This window comes from Mustela erminea, chromosome 2, assembly GCF_009829155.1.
Source record: "Mustela erminea isolate mMusErm1 chromosome 2, mMusErm1.Pri, whole genome shotgun sequence".
NCBI lineage: Eukaryota > Metazoa > Chordata > Mammalia > Carnivora > Mustelidae > Mustela > Mustela erminea.
In genome coordinates this window covers 155,922,097-155,941,241 of record NC_045615.1, presented here as the reverse complement: position 1 = coordinate 155,941,241, position 19,145 = coordinate 155,922,097, and the positions used below count along the sequence as shown (strand labels likewise).

The following is a 19,145-nucleotide window of genomic DNA, read 5'->3' as shown; positions in this document are numbered from 1 at the left end:
TGTCTTAAACCCTTCAAAATACTATGTGAGGATCAAGAATTTTCTTTTATTCACTAGGTGTTCTTTCTCCGTCTTAACGCTAACTCCGTTCTTTCAGCTTTCCATTGTTGGGTACCAAGCCATCTAAATTTAGAATGTCAAATCACAGCTACTTTATTATGTTCATGGATTTTGTGTGTCAGGAATTCATAGAGGACAAGTGCAGATGATTTGTCTTTGCTCCAGAATGTCTGGGTCCTCATCTGGAAATGCTCAAAAGACAGGAGTGGTTTGAATGGCTGAGTGTTGGGACTCTGTGGAGCGGGGTTCTTCCTTCTCACGTCTGGTGGCTGGGCTGAGTGATTCAAAGGCTTCAGCGGTTACCAGAGTGCCTGCATGTGGCCTCTTTGTATGGCTTGGGCTTCTCAGTGTGGCTGCTGGCTCTAAGAGAGGACATGTGGAGAGTTGAGTGTTCCTTGGGACTGAGGCAGAATCTGCAAGTTTTCTCCCTGGCTAGGCTTAGAAATCACATAGTGGCACATCTACCACATTATTTTGATACATATAAAGGTGAATCATAAAAGCTGGCCTGGGTTCCAGGGAGGGCAGTTAAATTCTACCTCTTGGCAGAATCAAGTCAAGGTCATACTGACAAAACCAATGTGGGACGGAAGATTGTGTTGCAGGCCATCTTTGGTAAATAAAATCTGCCACGTTGACCTATATCTATTCATGGGATTTCCTTTGTTTAACTCAATGAGGTTGAAATGTCTTGAGGCCTTGTTACTCGAAGTGTCATACAGGGACCAGAACATGAACGTGGCCTGGGAGTTTATTAGAAATATAGAATCTGAGAGCACTGAATCAGACTCTGCATTGACAAGATCTCCAGGTGATTCATTTACATTTTAGAGTTTGAGAAACTCTGCCCTAGGGAATATTGACCATGATATGGGCTTGCCAGTATCCACCCAGTGGCAGAAAAATAGCAAGTGCTAAAGGAATAGATTGAATAGCTCTAGGTTGAACTCCTATGTACAAGCAACATTTCTATACTTTAAATTATACCTGTCATTTTACTAATGTTAACTGTGACCTACACTCTTTTCAGGAACAGTAAATATATCTTTAGTTTGTGTCTTCGAATTATAATATGCACAATCCTAGGTTTAATAATTAATCTCTGTGACTCAAGAAGGTTTGCAATGATTACGTATTTTAGTATGTATTATAATGCTGTTTTGAATAATTTCTGAGATAAAAAAGTTAGGTTCTTTTGGATTTTACATTCCCCTTGAACTATTTTTTAATTGTTGAATTTATTTTTTTAGTTTTTTGTTAAAAAATTATGCTATATTTATTAATTTGAAATAACAAATATTCATTTATATTATTTGCCAAGTCCATAATCTATTATGGAAGTATAAAGAATCATTATCCAGATAGAATTTATAAAGCTTCTTCTTTCCTGTGACAACTGTTAGTAGATATTTATTTTCTACTAAATGAAAGAATATGATTTTTAATTCATTTTTTATAACTTTTTTGTTTCTTAGAATAGTTAAGACACCCTGACTCACTCTACAAACTCTTAAAAACCAAGAAATGTATACATACTTTATTTTCTCTTTAGTAGATGACTATTATGTATTTTAATTATATAGAGTTCAATTTCTAGATTCCATTTACTCAAGTTTCCTTTGAATAGTCATCTTAAAATTTGTTTTAGAGTAGGGGAATAAATATCCAGAAATTCATTTTGATTGGCACATTATTTGTTAAGCAGTTTTTCTCAAACTGTAATTTCCAGACTACTACTATTTGCAGGACCTGAAGGGCTTGTTAAAATGGCATATTTCTGATCTCCATCCCAGTCCTCTTGAATCAGACTCTCTGGGTTGGAACATGGAAAGTCTCTGAGGTTGGGACCCAGTTTCTTTGGCAAACTAAAGTTTGCGACCTACTTTACGTTAGTCTTATAGTCGTATTTCAGGTTATTTATCACGGGAATCAGCGGGTCTTGGAATGTTGGCACGGACCAGCCTTTGAACTTCCCATCTTCCCTGGGAGATCTAACATTGGAAGATCATTTATTTGGAGATCATTTTAGAGATTACCTAGTAAAACTCACGTGATTTTCCAGATTATGAAACTGAGGTCTGAAGAGTTGAAATGACTTTTCGAAAGTCGCGCTAGTTAACAACAAAGCTATGTCCGAACTCAGATTTTGTCAGCCAAGCTAGTTTCCTTCTTTCTGCTGAGATGAGGTAGGTGCATCTTCTCTTTAAGCCTAGTATTTAGGTACTAGATCATAAAGGAAATCCTGAGCATTTAGTCAGAAAGGATCTTTTGGTTTTCTGAGTTACCCTTGTTAGGAGAATGAATGTTTGCAGTCTTTGATCCTGTCAGGGTTTTAGTCGCCTAATTTAAGTTTTTTCTTAGCAATTTCCTTGTATGTCCTTAGAAACCCTATCATGACTCAGGAAAAGTCCTAGATAAAATGCCTTAATGTGAAAAGTTGGCACGAGAAAAAAATCAGATACACTGGGGGGTGATGTATTCTCTTTATGAAGAGGAATGAAGCTTTTCTTTAAACCGATACAGTAGTTTATATGCCAGAGAGTCCGTGAATGTCACATACTTAGGAAAGTCATTTTACTAGAGGTTCTTCCGATGCTGGAATTGAGGATCCAGGAGCATTCTCTCTCCACACATCTTAAAATTCGGCCCTTCACATGCTTCTGCCTCCTCCCTCTTGTCCCCCATCCTTTCGCTCCAACTGTGCAAGCACACGGTAGCCCAGTGCTGTGGGGAGCCGCACTACTCCCGCTTCCTTTGTAAGTTGTTCAGTCACCACACTGACTTTTAAACCGCAAAAGATACTGAAGAGTGTTGCACAATTTGGCTTTTTCAATTTTCCTCCACAGAGAAAATTCTGTGATTTCACATTTTTGGATATTTTACGTCTCTGAATGATGCGCACCAAACTTACCATGACAGTTGAGGTACATCAAACCGGTGTATTTGTGATCTGTTGGATAACACTAACAATTGTTTATGTATTTGCTCCTATAACTTCTACATTTCCAAAACACTGTGTTTTCTTATTTATTTATTTGTTTGACAGAGAGATAGAGATCACAAGGAGGCAGAGAGGCAGGCAGAGGGCAGAGGAAGCAGGCTCTTTGAACAGAGAGCCCAATGCGGGTCTTGATCCCAGGACCCTGAGATCATGACCTGAGCTGAAGGCAGCAGCTTAACCCACTGAGCCACCCAGGCGCCCCAACACTATGTTTTCTTTCTTTCTTTTCTTTCTTCTTTTTTTTTTTTTTTTAAAGATTTTATTTATTTATTTGACAGACAAAGATCACAAGCAGGCAGAGAGGCAGACAGAGAGAGAGAAGGAAGCAGGTTCCCTGCCTAGCAGAGAGCTGGATGTGGGGCTCGATCCCAGGACCCTGGGATCATGACCTGAGCTGAAGGCAGAGGCTTAACCCACTGAGCCACCCAGGCGCCCCAGCACTATGTTTTCTTGTTTCAGATTAAGACATAATGTTGTCTTAGTTTTAACCTGAAGTGTATAGGGCATGTAGTTTCATTTCATTCAACAAGTACCTGGTCCTTCAGCATGAAGAGATATGTGGCAGTTTATACGCAGTCACACAATTAGATACTGAAAGTAGGATAAGTCAGCAAGAAGGGAAGAGGAGAGAAGGGAAACCGAGGTCCAAAAGAAGGTTGGTCTCCAACGATTCATGGCACAAGATTGTCTTAAACTTAGAATAAAAATTTGACTTAGAATTTTCCTACAGATATTGTTAGTTGCATAATTACATGCTTTTGAAATAGAAATAAACCAGTTTTTCAGAAGAAGCAAAATGGGTCCTATTACTAAAATCTGAGAGATTCTTCTTCCTGGATTCTCACATAGCAAACAATGTATGATACTGAGAGGTCCTCAACAACAAACACGCTATTATTATAATAATGGGCTTCATAGGGCTTTTCTGGTATAATCTCCTTTATAATAGGTTGATGCTTTAACACACTTCACGTAGCTGAATGAAAAAGGTTTTATTTAGGGGCCAAATAACCAGAGCATGGCTTAACTGAGGCAGGGGCTGGTAGTGGGGATTAGAGTAAACAAGAGGAATTCATCTAAATATATAGAAAATCCTTCAGTCTTCAGGAAATATTCCTAGAATTTTATTTTTTGCAACCTAGATTTTGATAATCAGGCAGTGGAAGGTTGGAGATTACATTTTCTAATTGAAGAACTGAAACGATGATGTCTAGTGTTGCTGGTTAAGGTTAGGTCCATTTGCTTTAGCAATTAATTGACTCCATATTAATTAATTGAGTCAAGATGTTTGCAATCTCTCTCGCTCTCTCTCTTTTAATTTAGGGCTCTACTCATCATACCTGCCTGAATAGGAGAGCCTATTCACCCCCTTCATAGAGCGGATTCTGCAAATACACATGTAGTGCTATCAGTTTGTAAGGGATTATGTTCAATGATCTTAAGACTCAGAAGTCATCCAGAGGGTTCACTGTTGAATGAATTGCCAGCGAGACCCAAATGTAAATCTGGAATTTAACCAGATTTTTATCTCAGAGAATCAGCTGACACCTTGCTCAACATCTCTTAATCTCCAAGGACTTGCACAGTTTAAATAAATAATTAAATGGTTGACAATGATAAGTATCATAGACATAAAGCTAAGATGCTGGAATCCAAAGTAGTAAAAGTTACTTCTGGCTTTGGAATAAAGAAAAACTTTATGGAAGTCAGGGACATGGCTTGGGAAATATTTTAGCTACTTCTCCATTTTCATAAACCCTCTCTAAGTGCATCCCAAATAACTAAGTTTCTTCAATGTAAAAAAGAAATGCTGTCTTTGCATATCAAATATAGCTTTGAGTCAGTTCTACTCACTATTTTCTTGCCTTTCTCGACTATTTTTTCTTCCTCGATGTCTCCTGTGTAGAAATTTTGGGGATATCATTGAAATACTCTTTGAAATTCAGGAAAGATTTGGCAATAGTAATTATACCTGTCCGTCCTAATGATAAAATGGGACCAGGCAATATGTCTATGGGTACACCGATAGAGTAAGAGTTGGAGGAAGCAGCATAGCAAAGTGGCGAGTCTCAAAATGTGTTTTCAAGGAAACTTAGTGAATTAATATAGAGCTGTTGTACCCCTAAGGTATAATGATAGTCCTTCTTGAATATTATATTTACAAATATTCTCTCTCACATACACACACAACATTAAAATAATTTTTTTTTCAGTGCCTCTTCTAGACATCTAAAACTAAACAAAGTTTAGGGTGCCTGGGTGGCTCAGTTGGTTGAGCGACTGCTTTAGGATCAGTTCATGATCCTGTAGTCCCAGGATCAAGTCCCGGGTCTGGCTACCTGCTCGGCAGGGAGTCTGCCTCTCCCTCTGATCTTCCCCCTCTCGTGCTCGCTCTCTCTCATTCTCTCTCTCTCCCTCAAATAAATAAAATCTTTAAAAAAAAACACCAATTTTAATTAAACTTGTTTAAAACTCAATAGATATTTTAAAAAGCAAAAAACAGAAAATAGGCATATGAAATTAATTACTGCTTTTCTGTGCTATGATCTCGTATTGACATGATAACCAATTTAGCCCAAAATAACGGATATCTGGTTGAGTTCACCTTCAATAATGTGTTGTATTATTTGGCACGTGTTTCCTGGCATCCACAAAAGCTACCTAGTTCGACTCTCCTTCCTTAACAGATTTAAGACTCACTGCAATAAAACAGGATTTAGGTATCACAATTAAAAATGGAATGTTTCCATAGCATAAGTTTTTTAGATTATCTGGCACAGAGTTTTCAAGAAAACCTTGGTAATTCTTGTTGGAACTCTTTAAAATATCTTTTATATCAATTTTTATCTTAAACCAAGTTAATGCAGTTTAGTCTTTTCTTGTGGTTTATGGTTATCGACATATAGAGACTTGAGTTTCTCCTTTTTTTAGGGCTTTGTCGTTTGCAGAGGGCATTCATAGAGAGTCCCTATGTCCCAGAGCCCTTCCTCTTGTTTGCCATTTACACTCAGATGAGAATTAGGAAACCATCTAACCTGGCTTATTAGAAGTGAGTGTCAACTAAGGCTGTGAGGACCCTTCCTAGTGAGTAAGGAGTGTGGCCTTTGTGATAGCTGTTTCCATCCTCAGAGGCGAGTTGGCTTAATTCTGGATTCTTGGCAGTGTTTGTTGGTGATGTAGCTGGAAGAGTTGACCAGATGAGAGGGGAATTACGCAGCTGGATTTTTAGCGTAGATCATTGTTTTATAAATATCCCCTCCAAAATGCCGTCAAAGGGCCCGAGTGAAGACTTAATTAAAACAATAAAATGTGTTTAATATAATGTCCTTAATGCTGTCCTAAACATAATAAGTATCTTAAAGCTTCATCTGTGTTAAGTTTGGGGAAATAATTTTGAGAAATACAATTAATATTTCCTGAACTGTTACATGGGAGTGAGAATGGTGGATGTGGAGGGCTTTGTGTCACAAAGGGAAATTCACAGAATATTACCTTGATATCATCCATCATTGAAGTAACGTTGAAGATGGGTTAAAAGTGATTGCATCTGTTTAACAGAATCTCCTAGGACCATATGTCTTCTTACGTGTGACATTTCTAGAAACTCCGAAGTTATAGCTTCAAAGTTGTAAATACTGGCAGCATGATACGTGATCCCGGTACTTGGAATGCCACTGTCTGAGACTTTCTCGTTTTATACATTGGGTTTTATTCTTCTAAGGAAGGCACTGTGTTGTATTCATTTGTGAAATAAAACTGGGGATCTGAGGGCAGGAGTGTGCTGTTGAGTACTGGGATGTGACCATGCTGTTGAGTACTGGGATGTGACCATGCTGTTGAGTACTGGGATGTGACTGTGCTGTTGAGTACTGGAATGTGACTGTGCTGTTGAGTACTGGGATGTGACGGTGCGTGGTCTCTGGGCTTCCAGAATGTTCGCTGAATGCATGACTCCCTAAAGGAGTATCTCGGTGGAGAAAAGAGCCTTCAATACGTAACTGTTATGTACTGATGATTTTATGCTGGGGTGGTGTAGTCTGAAAATATATAGGGTGACTATCAAAAAGTACTCATTTGGTAGCTACTAAGTGAGAGAAATCAATATAGTGTGGTGGGAAGAGCAGCAGAAAAGTCTCCCCGTGATGAATCTGGCTACGATCTGACTAGGCTCTGACCACTTCCTCTTCCATGAGTCTTTTTACCATTTCTTCGGCCCCCGGCCCTCTGATTAGATACCTCTGTTTGATTTCCTTCCCATAGTCTTTGTCCCGTGTGTCTTCTTCGCCGCAGTTACTATTATTTGGATAAAACTCTCTGCGGCTGAGATGCCCCTGACCCTCTTCTCTGGGTTCCTCTTATCTCCTCTTGCCATTCCTTCTCAGATGTTTTATTTTCACTGGCCCATTGCTTACATTGCTTTCTTCTCCCTCAAGAATTGGACACCAACGCCGGCCCGCGCTGACGTTCCGGGCCCTGCGATGAAGCGGTGAATGAACGGGACAGAGGCCGGGCTTGGTGAAGCTTCTGTTCTGAAAGAGGGACAGTCACCTAGACGAGGCTTTGTTAAAATAATAATAATAATAATAATAATGAATACTGTTAGGCTGAAAATAAATAAAAAATAAATAAAAAAAAAAAAAGAAAGAACAAAAGAAAAACAAAAGGGATCAGCAAGAGCCCATCGTGGTTGTAGTGGAGGCAGCAACAGTGAATGAGGAGACGGGCCCAAGAGGAGGTGCCGGAGCAGAGGAAGCCCTCGGGCCTCAGAAGAACGTTGGCTACTCACCCGAGGAGAGTGGGCATCTGTAAACGCAGAGGAGCTTCGATTTTAAAGGCATCAAGTACTTACTTTCTCCTGTAATTAGTCTTCATTCCTTCCCCCCCACCCCTTTCTCCTTATCTCCTCCCACGGCCGCTTCTGCCTCCTGGATTTGCACTTAACCCCCTGCTGCCGGCTGGTTCGTCTTCTCTTCCGTCTGGCAGGTCGGTCTCTCCAAACCGCGTTGTGGTTGTTCATGTGAGAGTCCGGACTGCAGGCAAGCGAGTCCTCCGTTGCTTCTTTCCAGAGCTGCCCCGCACAGGCTCTACTCAGAGCGAGCAGGTTACTCGCGTGCCCTCACGCGTGTGTTGGGCTTTTGTGCTTCAGAACCTTGCTCAAGCCTAAATGGCCTCGCTTCTAGTGCCTTCTCTCACACCACCCGCATGGCGGTCCTGCTACCTTTTGAAGACCACAACATGTCTGACAAGTTGTTAGCCCCTCTGTTGTACCATTCATTCCAGTAGTTTTTCATAAAAAAATATCTTGAAGACACAGTTGTTGCTACCAGTGGTTCTGGGGCTTATGGAGGCAAAGATGAATGGGGAGTCAGCCTCAGAACCGACAGTGCTCTTGGGGACATGGAGGATAATACATTTATGTAAAACGACCCAAAATTTGTGTTAACGGTCATGAGAGCAAAGAGCACAAGGCTCTGAGTCAGAAGAATGAGCTGAGATGGTCCTAATGTAGATGGGGCCACCTAATGTAGGTAGAGATAAGGAAGTCATTTCTAAGGAATTCACAGCGAAGCCAATACCTGGAGAATGAAAAAGAGCCCGCTGAGGGAAGTGTGGTGGGCTGGAAGAAGAGCCTTCTGAGTAGAACCAATAGCATTTCAAAGTCTGAGGCAATAAGGAGCTTGACATAGTGAAGGAAAAATGGAGCCAAGCCAAGGCCCTGAGGTTGGTGCATAGTAAGCCAGGTGAGACCCTCAGGGGTGAGACCGCCAGGGGTTGATGGGCAGGGCTGGTGATGCCGGCACTGGAAGTGGGCATCTGCACAGCTGTGTGGAATGGAGCCCCCTCCCAGCTGACATAGAACTACCCCGAGCTTTGGGGGCGCCTGGGTGGCTCAGTGGGTTGAGCGGCTGCCTTTGGCTCAGGTCATGATCTCAGGGTCCTGGGATTGAGCCCTGCATCCGGCTCCCTGCTCAGCGGAGAACCTGCTTCTCTCTTTCCCTCTGCTTGCCGCTCTGCCTACTTGTGGTATCTCTCCCATCTCTCTAATAAATAAATAATTTTTTTTTTTTTTTTAAAGAACTATCCTAAGCTTTTATGTGAGCAAGAATGAAGTACCTGATGTGTTGCGCCGTCACGTGTCCTGCCCATTTGTGGCCACATTCTCATTTGTCTAAAATAATGTGGTAGCTTGCAAGAGCCATTTTGGCTGCTGTGCTATATGAGAATGTGAGACCGCATGAACAATGAAGTCCCCATGGGGACTGGAGAGATGTCAGTTGGAAAAGATTTTAGGTCATTTGGATATAGAATGAACAGCTCCTACTGATAATTTGCTGTGTGTCCAGTAAACTTGTGGGGGAATAAAATCTCACTTGATTTGAGTCTCAAGGGCACTTTCATGTACTTTCTGGACTTTCTGTAACATACCTCAGTGAATACTTGTAAGTATGTATTTTGTATATTTGACTAAATTGCCCTAAACTAGAGGGCAAACAGACCCTATCTTTGAGATGCTTTTATTTACTGTCATGTCTAGTATGGTGCTTTAGATAAAGTACTTTTTAAATTAGACTTCACTTAAATTAATGAATAAAAGGGTAGGTTCTCAGATTTTTTGACCACGGAGTTTTCAGGAGTCATGTGACCTTGCCTTGCCGTTGATACCACCTTTACTAGGCTTAAATTTTCATTGCCTTCTAAGGGAGAGGCTTAGCTGTGTTAAATTTTTGTGTTACCTATGTTTGCCCAGTCATAATGGAAACAGCCTGAGGAAGCCCACGTGGTAGGATTTATGAGCTAGCCCTATTCTTGGTATCCACCACTACCACTTACTTCCCTGGGTAGGATACAGTAACGTGGTTCACAGCCAACTGCGACAAGAGAGCCAGGAAATGGAATCTGGCTTAGTGGGGAAAGTAATATCATGGGGACTGGGAATTGAATATTTGCAGTAGGAGGTATGTAGAAATGTTTTTTAAAGGCCTGTGAGCTAATCCTTACTGCCTCGCCGTCACTAGCCATAGTGTCCCCACTAGCCATTGCCCAGTGCTCATCCTTGTTTCATGGGCCACTCTTTCCATCTACAGTTAGACACGCCTCTGGGAGAAACATGATGATTTGTGGGATGTCTGAAGATAGGAGGCAGTTTCTGAAATCCACATGGGCACTGATGAGGTCTGTAACGAAGGGAGGGGTGGTGGAAATGGAAGGATGGGACCGGAATGTAAGAAACGTCCTAGAACGTGGTGACTGCAGGGATTTGGTGCAAAGACAAGACCAGAACAAAGAGGACTGCTGAAGCCCTGCTGATGAAGCTCCGTTTATGAACTTAAATGTGCGCCAGCAGACCAGTGTTTTCAAGATAAAGCCAGTTAATACTGCCTATCACCGATGGATGGCATGAGTGATGAGCCTGGACATTTAAGCCTTGGACACGGAACTCTGTTTCTTCTTAGTCTGAATGAGTTTTATGAATGTTATGAAACCATACATGCCTGAGAAGGGCAAAAATAATGATGTTGAAATTATTGGTAAAAAGAGATTTGAGAATGGAACACCAATGCTAAAGAGATTAAAATGACAACTGGAAAGCACAAGAAAATGTTGGAAATTCTATTTGTAGAGGAGATCCATTGACAGTAGGGACAACTCGGAAGGATAAAGAGTAATCAGGCCCCTTGTAAAAAACACTGCATTTCACAGTAGAGGAGTAGAGGAAGAGTGATTGACCAGATAAGAAAACAACTCCAAAAATGGGAGTTAGGTCTCAAAGGTCAGCATGAATATCCAATGCCCATTAGCTCAGTGTTCTTTTTAGGGAAAGCTAGAAGTTTCTTCAGGAGGGTAAGGGCTAAGCCTAGTGAAGGAGCTGTGGCCGTGTTTTCTTGTGAGACGGGGTCACATAAAATCAAGGACTATTTTGTGCATAGCATCAGGGTGAGTGCAGAAGCTCATGGGGAGACACCCTAGTTTCTAAGACCTCCCTGGGACACTTCCACAGGGAAGGAGAGCAGAGGGCATGCCAGGTGGAAGAAGTCAGAGTGGAAACCAGGGAGCAGAGTCGAATGCAACAGAAACGCTACAGTCAAGTGTATTTGTTGCAAACAAGTGCCATATGGGAAGGCATACCTACCTTTAATTTTTGTGCTGCTCAGGGGCGCCTGGGTAGCTCAGTGGGTTAAGCCGCTGCCTTCGGCTCAGGTCATGATCCCAGGGTCCTGGGATTGAGCCCCGCATCGGGCTCTCTGCTCGGCGGGGAGCCTGCTTCCTCCTCTCTCTCTGCCTGCCTCTCTGCCTGATCATCATCTCTCTCTGTCAAATAAATGAATAAAAAATCTTTAATTTCTGTGCTGCTCAACAGAGAGTGGTAGAACTGTTACATCAATAGCTAGAAATGATGCACATCCCCAAGGTCCAGCCCATGTTTCATGAGAGCCAGTAATCTCCTATTTGAAAATATAGAATAAGCTAAGGGCCTCAGAAGAAAAATAGGACTGACTTCTAGATCCAACGTGTGTTTCCAAAATAATTACAATTCCCACACTAACACATTATTTCTCTGACTTAATTTTCAAATAAAAAGCACAAAAATTTAAATTCATACTACATATTAATGTGTGACCTTTAAATTGGAAATGTGAGCTGTAACTATTTGACTATAATGTGGACTTGATACCTAATGAGGAGCAAATTTCAGACAAAAGACATCATTTCTATTCAGCTATAGTAGTGAACATAATCCTGGGATTTTCTAAGTAAACGATGAAACAGCAGAAAAAAAGACTCTGTTAATGAATCAAGGATAACTTTTTTAGTAGGGAAGGATGGCGCTTGAGGAGGGAAAAATATGTATAAAATCATCAAGTGTTAGATGAAGATAGGACAAATATGAGTTAGTTCCTCAAATTAATAAATACTGGAAATGCAGTATTTCCACTGAAACTTAAAGAGGCTTTTTAAAGGAACTCATTGTTTTCCTACCATAGTGGTATGGAAGGAAAATGTAAATGACTTAAAAAAAATACTAGCCATGCATGGGCAGCAGCTCCACAATGGGTGATTATGGGATATTGGAGATGTTTGTTGAGTTTATTTCATAACCCTGTAAGATTTCTTTTAGAGATAAAATACCAAGTAGAATTTATAAATGGACTTCTTTTGCAGGCTAACAAAATGCAGACATTGTGTAATTTTCTTATTCTTACTCTATGTAAAGTTCTTATGATACCTTATATGAATTATTTTATTCCTATCATTTATGAATTTCTATCTTATGTTAATTATTTAACTATGTAAATTTATAGCCAAAAGTGAAAGAAAAAGCATGAGTTTTCACAAATTATATTCTTGCCATTTAAAAAGGTACTTGTGAGCTAAAGATGACAGCTACTTTATCTTTTTTAAATTTTTTAAAAAATTTTATGCTTTCTCTAGGCTGGAATGATAAAAAGTGATGATGATGAGTATTTCATTGAACCTTTGGAGAGAGGTAAACAGATGGAGGAAGAAAATGGAAGGATTCATGTTGTCTACAAGAGATCAGCAGTAGAAGGGGCTTCTGGAAACTTGTCCCACGACTGCCGATACAGAGGTAGGTATCTTTGACAAGACTTAATAATTAACCATAATTTTAAGATACCTTGAAAACAACTCTCCCAATCAGTTAAGAGAGTGTGATAATCATGTGCTTTTGCATAATATGGAGGTAGTGAAAGAAGTTCCTAAGTCATGAAATTTGGCCCAACTTTCTTGAAACCCATAGCAGAATATAATGTTACTGGTATTATTATTATTTTATTACAGTGCATTATTGTGTTGACAGTCTGTTTGCTATTTATGATTTCTGTTAAGGCTTCACATTAAAATTATCTTTTCTCTCTCTTCTGTGAAAACTTAAAAATATTTTTGCTTTCTAAAAGTATCTAAATTATGGGTTATTAATATTATTCAAACCTTTAAAATGAGATATATTGACATGGCAAAGAGATGGATATGTGGTAGGCACATTTGAAAATACAAATGCTATGTGACTTTAAGGTCTATTTTGCAAATCTTTCTACAATATGGGAGAGAGAATGAGTTGAATGATTCTGCCAAATTTTAATTCAAAATAGACTGGACCGCTCAAGTCAATTAAATTATGGCATGTTAAGCTTCTCTAATTTTGTGTGTTTTAATGAAATCTGAAACTAATTTGTTATTAAAGAGATGTTTTTATAAGTTGGGTATAGAAATTCCCTTAATGGAAAAGAAAGGAAATTTGAGAATTTATGTTTTTTAACTAAATTTCAAAAAGTCTGTATTTCCTTATGTCAGGCCAATTATCTGATTAGAGATAATAGAAATTTCCCCCAGGGAAAATGTCAGTAATATAAATAATCTTAAGTTGACCATCTAGATTCTAGATTCATGATATCTTGCCTCCTGAGAGTTATTACCTAGTTTGATTTTCAGATACGTTTCCTTTAATGTGCCACACTAATGGAATAGTACAATTTAAAATAAATTTTAAATTAACTCGGCCTGAAGAGTTTTTGAGAAATTTCTTATCTGAAGCAACAGCACTGAATTAATAGATGGAAAACTGTGAAATGTGTGCCTGTCCTCAAGGGTCACGGTGGTGTAATTGAAAGAGAATATTTAGGCAGATGCGAGTAATAGCTCTGAAACATCAAGTTGTTCTGTGACCTTAGTAATTCAACTGTCTGATCCTCAGTTTATCTGTGAGCAAAGAATTCAGGTACGTTGCACAATTATAATGTCTTAGAAATAATGCATGCAGATTGTTGAGTGTAGCCCTTGATAATAGTAGATAGGCAATCAGTGCTAGCTGTTACTGTTATTAATCATTAATGATAATAACCTTGTACAAAGATTTACACTTCAGGAGTTTTAATTAAAGTCGAACAGTTAGGCATTGCTTGCCTTCGTGTTGTGAATACATTCTTATTAGTTCTCATTTGTATTTTCATGTTTTAAAAATGTCATTCTAAATCTAAAGACTGAATATGTGAAAAGATAGATAGTAGGATGCTGTACTTTTTCTTCCTTTTTTTTTTTTAAAGATTATTTATTTATTTATTTAGCAGAGAGAGAGAGAGAGAGAGATAGAGATCACAAGTAGGCAGAGAGGCAGACAGAGAGAGAGGGGGAAGCAGGCTCCCCGCTGGGCAGAGAGCCTGATGCGGGGCTCGATCCCAGGACCCTGAGATCATGACCTGAGCCCAAGGCAGAGGCTTAGCCCACTGAGCCACCCAGGCGCCCCTACAGTACTTTTTCTATAGTTTAATTGTCAATGATATCTAATATCTTTTGTGAGGCAGTGGTTAAATATCTTTTAGTAAAGTGTAGCCTCTATGCTATAGAGCCGTAGTAGGGGACAGGAACGTCCTTAGTGCGTAAGGCGCTGTGACCTTCCTTCCGGTTGCTCCTTCCCTCACACCTGTAGTCTCACCGAGCTTTACTCTGTTGCTCTATTTCAGTCCCTGAGGCTATCCATTTCTATAAGTATCAGTCCTGGGAATTTTTAGTAGTCTAATATTTACAGAGAAGGAGAGATTTTTTTTTTTCAGTTGAAATAAGACAGTTATGGGAAATACTATGTTTAATACCTATTGCATTTTTAGAGACTAGATTAGGAAAAGTAATTTAGAAGTTAGAGTGTATAAATTTAAAAGAATAAGAGGAGATTAAGGCAGTTTGGGACATTAATTTAGAAAATTATTTAACATATCAAGTAGCATCAACCTTGACTTAACTTTGATTTTATAATGAGTTGTTTTTAAGAGTGCAGGCACTGAAGACTTTATTTTTAATTTTTCAATTATGAGTAGAAGATTATCTTATAGTTGAAGTAGACCATAAAATGCATTTTGGAAGGGTTTTCAGCAATCATCAGTCAAAGGAGGAGGGGTTCCTTTCTTAATTCAAAATTGTTTTAAAACTTCACCTAATATATAACGCAGAATATTCTATGATAAACCTTAGTATGAGCTTAACAACTTCTGTTTTCTTATTTATGAAGTTCTGATTGAACTGAGTTGCCAGTGATTATCAATTTACTTCCTTTTGAGACTCTTAAATTATAACCATATATTTCAGAAATGTAAATGTCTTTTTAGGGTAAAAAGAGATTCAGATTCAGAACTTTAAGTACTATATTATAACTTTAAAATTCTTCTTTTACCTTCTTGATCACAAGACCGAGAGCCAAGCTTTTTCATGGACTACATACTTTCCGAGTGAAATTAAGAATATATTTTTATACCTTATTCCATCATTCTAAAATGTAGAAATGAACAGATTCTAGGTTTAGACGGTATATTGATTTATAAATGAAAGCTACAGTATCATATGAAATAGTGCTTTGTCTGGATCAACTCAGGATATTATTGTACGAGACACAAGTGGTCTTTCTTCAATAAGTTACTAGAAGAGGATTAAAATACATAAGAGGTACTTAGAAATACATTTGAGGGCCACGGTCTTCATAAATTTCCCTGACAGCAAATCATCTGGACAGAGTTTCACCAGTGGGGCCCCTATAAATAAACATTCTGCTGTATTTTGCTAGTTGTCTCCATAATCGCCCGGCCACATGTGTTGCTTTGTCAGCTTAGCAACTCAGAACTGACATTCATTTCATTTCCATAGTTTGGAGTAAGTGTTCTAAATTAAAACCAATTATGTCCTGAACGAAGTGATAGAAGTGAGATGGAGAGAAAGAGCCAAATTGGATTGAGACTGAAGTAAAACCAATGGGGTGATTTGATGCCGTCTATCTCGGGGGTGGAGACAGTGACCAAGGATGACTCAGAACACTAATCTGAAAGATGAGAAGATTCTCTTTCCAGAATTCAGGTATTTAAAATGGGAAACAGAAATAGGGTTGATGAGGATGACAAGGGGGTATAATTTTGGATATTTGAGTTCAAAGATCCCCTGGAAAAGTGAGTGAATAAAAAATGCACAGTATATTTTCATAATCACGTGTCAGAGTCAGTGAATGATGGCCCTTACACACATGGTGGCGAAGGGATGAGTAGAGGTTTGCTTGGAGTCAGGGGACAGGTTTTGTCTCGTGGATGCTTAGAGTGTCTTAGCTTGCCTTCTACCCTCGCTTTTCCAAGTTCTTATCGAGAATCAGAAGGTGATCCTTGCACAGAATTGGAAGCCCATTAAAGATATCTGCTACCTCTCGCTATAGGAGAGGAAGACATTGTGTCCTCAAAACACAAACACAAAACTAAACTTTAAGCAGAAAATAGGCTTCTACCACACTCAAGAACACGAAGCTGTTTCACTTGATGAAAAGCAAACAGCTCTTTTGATTCCTTATTCTCTTATTTATCTGGGTTTTCAATAAAAGTCACTCACAACTTTGAACCTGTTGAGAACATAAATGCTATGATTCAACAGTAACACAAACCTGCAACCATTTCCATATAGTTCACGGATTCTTTCCTTAATTCTTCGTAAGGAAGTTGTATTGTTTTTTGAAATGTGGAAAAATGTGAAGAACTGTTTGGAAAATATATTGAACTTGTAAGATCAGAGACGCAGCACTCTGCTTTAGAATTACTCTTTTAAGACCGAAAACGGTTTTACACTTGGCAATACAAACAACCTCTCCCAGTGTAGAATTGGCAGGTGTTTATAACATATAGTACTGCCAGTTTCTGGCAAAGAAACCCCATCTTTTTCATTAAACAACAAACATAAACTGTTCATGATTATGATAAAGAACATGTAAAAAAAAAAAACCTTATCTACTTCATTATGGGGGGAAAGTTGAATTTCACTATTTTTTCTCTTCTTGATTTCTGCTTTGGGAGGATGGATATCACATCCGTTTCTGTGCATTCAGTTTGGACAAAATTATTTTATATTTTACTGGTTTTTGAAATTTCATTTGGTAACAGCATGGTTAATCAACCGACAAACGGTCATAAGGTTCACCTCCACTGTTAAATCAATCATCTGAGCCTAAACTCCAATGAAAAACAAAACATAGCCCTGACCATCTCTGAAGAATGTCTGTATTGTCACCCATAAGAAGTTTGCTTTAGGCAGTCTCTTTGGGGGGAAAAGGGGGGCTGTACTTGGATGACATCATTCAGCTTTTCATAATTTTTATTTAATCCCTGAGCCCTTAAGCTTTTCCCATCAAATTACAAACTATTCACTCACCAGAAGCTTTGTGCTAAAGTAATTTTTGTAATTACTTCCTACCAGTGGGAAACAAGGAATAGTAAGCCTTTATCTCCTAGCTTTCTTTCAGGATTTTCATTTTCCTGCACGATCCCAAGCGCTTGTGTTGCTGGCGTGGTTGTCATGGAGCTGTGAAGGAGTGTCTTTGTCCCAGGTGGGAAGCATGTACAAGTCAGAAATGATTTGGGAGTTGCTCCTGGTTGCCAGGGAATGAATCTATGAAACAAGCGCTAGAATAATGGGAAGACTAGTTCTTATTTTGGTGACTCTAGGAACTTCCTAGGCAGAGTCCTTCCTTGAATCTATAGAAAAGTCAGTAGGTGCTATAACCTATTATATTTGGAAGTTCTCATGACCTATGCCCCAATCCAAAAGAGGCAGTGGTGGGCTTTGCAAGCCACAAAAAATGAAAAAAAAAAATCAAATGAGAGAAATCAATTTTGGCATCTCTTCTTATTAAATGAGGCATGAAACAGTATAAATTATGAAGATCTGTCAAGTAGTAGCCATTCTTTTAGATAGATGTTAAATGATAAATTTTACTCATTTTTACTCGGCTGCACAATTTAGCTTATAATATGATCTAAGGTCAGCCATTCATCAAAGTTACTACTAGGGATTCATATGGAAATACTACTTATATTTATGTAATTCCTTTTAGGTTGGTTTTGCATATTTTATAATCCATGTATTTATAGTAATTATTGGCAAAAAGAAGGCAATTAAAGACTGAGTTGTTAAATGAAATAATCAGGAAGCAGAGTGATGGTTGAAGATCTTTCAGATGTGAAAGATAGAAGCTAATGCTTTTATGTCCTTGTATTAAAATGTCTTACACGGCCTAATATATCCCTTTGTGAATAGGTACCAGGAAAGGAGTTTGTTTATATAGACTAGGATTAAAGTGTTACAAATATAACTCCATTTTTGTAATAAAGAATTGAATATGGAAAGATACAAACTGTATGGAGAATTGAGAACTTCTGGATGCCTATTTAGTCATTGAAGTGACATTAAAGGACAAAGAATTTGAAGTTTTTAGATATATCTAGGTGATTGGAACAAAATTGAGAACAGTTATTTTAAATTAGGGTACAAAGCTAAAGCAGATAATGCAGGCTGGACATTGATTCTTAAATTAAATGATTGCCTTTCAGAGGTAACTGTATTGGGGCACCTGGGAGGCTCAGTTTTAAGCATCTGCCTTCAGCTCAGGTCATGATCTTGGGGTCCTGGGATCGAGCCCTGCATTGGCTCCCTGCCCCGTGGGGAGTCTTCTTCTCCCTTTGCCCCTCCTCCCACTCATGTGCACACACGCTCTCTCTCTCTTTCTCTCTCAGATAAATAAATGAAATCTTAAAAAAAGAAGAAGAAACTCAATTATTGAGTCATGAAAGAATGATTATCAATAAATCTGTGAGGATTGGAAATGTAATTGTACTTTCTAAATATAAGATATTTTATTATGAAAATACACTTTAGTGTTTGGTTTTATTTACATGAACTTCCTTTACTTAAAAGGTATAGACTCTATTTGTAGTAAAATAGACCCCGCACGTGCCAAGTCGGCTGGCTTAAACACATTTTAAAGCCTGTACTTAATTTCTTTCTGTGGACAACTTACTTATAAACTTGCATGTTAGTAAGAAGCATATTGTAAGGAATTCAAATATTTCTAGAGGTTTTGTAAATCTTTTATTTCATTATTTCTGTTTCTAACATGATAAATATTTTTATGGAAGATAATTTGCTATCAGGATATGTGTGTGTGTATGTCTTTCATTGTTTTCTTTTTCCTATTAGGTCATCCACTATTAACTTTAAATGTAAAATTATTTATGAGGATAAATGCTAGTCACTTCCCTTTGGTATTTTG

At 38.7% G+C, this 19,145-nt stretch overlaps 1 protein-coding gene across 2 annotated transcripts in view; it reads left to right on the top strand.

Moving 5' to 3' along the window:
• ADAMTS3 (ADAM metallopeptidase with thrombospondin type 1 motif 3) overlaps positions 1-19,145 on the top strand; it is a 253,410-nt gene that overhangs the window by 102,176 nt on the left and 132,089 nt on the right. For both annotated transcript variants that reach the window (XM_032334543.1, XM_032334544.1), the window contains exon 4: positions 12,494-12,650. In XM_032334543.1, the coding sequence (XP_032190434.1) occupies positions 12,494-12,650 (157 nt within the window). The remainder of the gene's footprint in view (positions 1-12,493; positions 12,651-19,145) is intronic.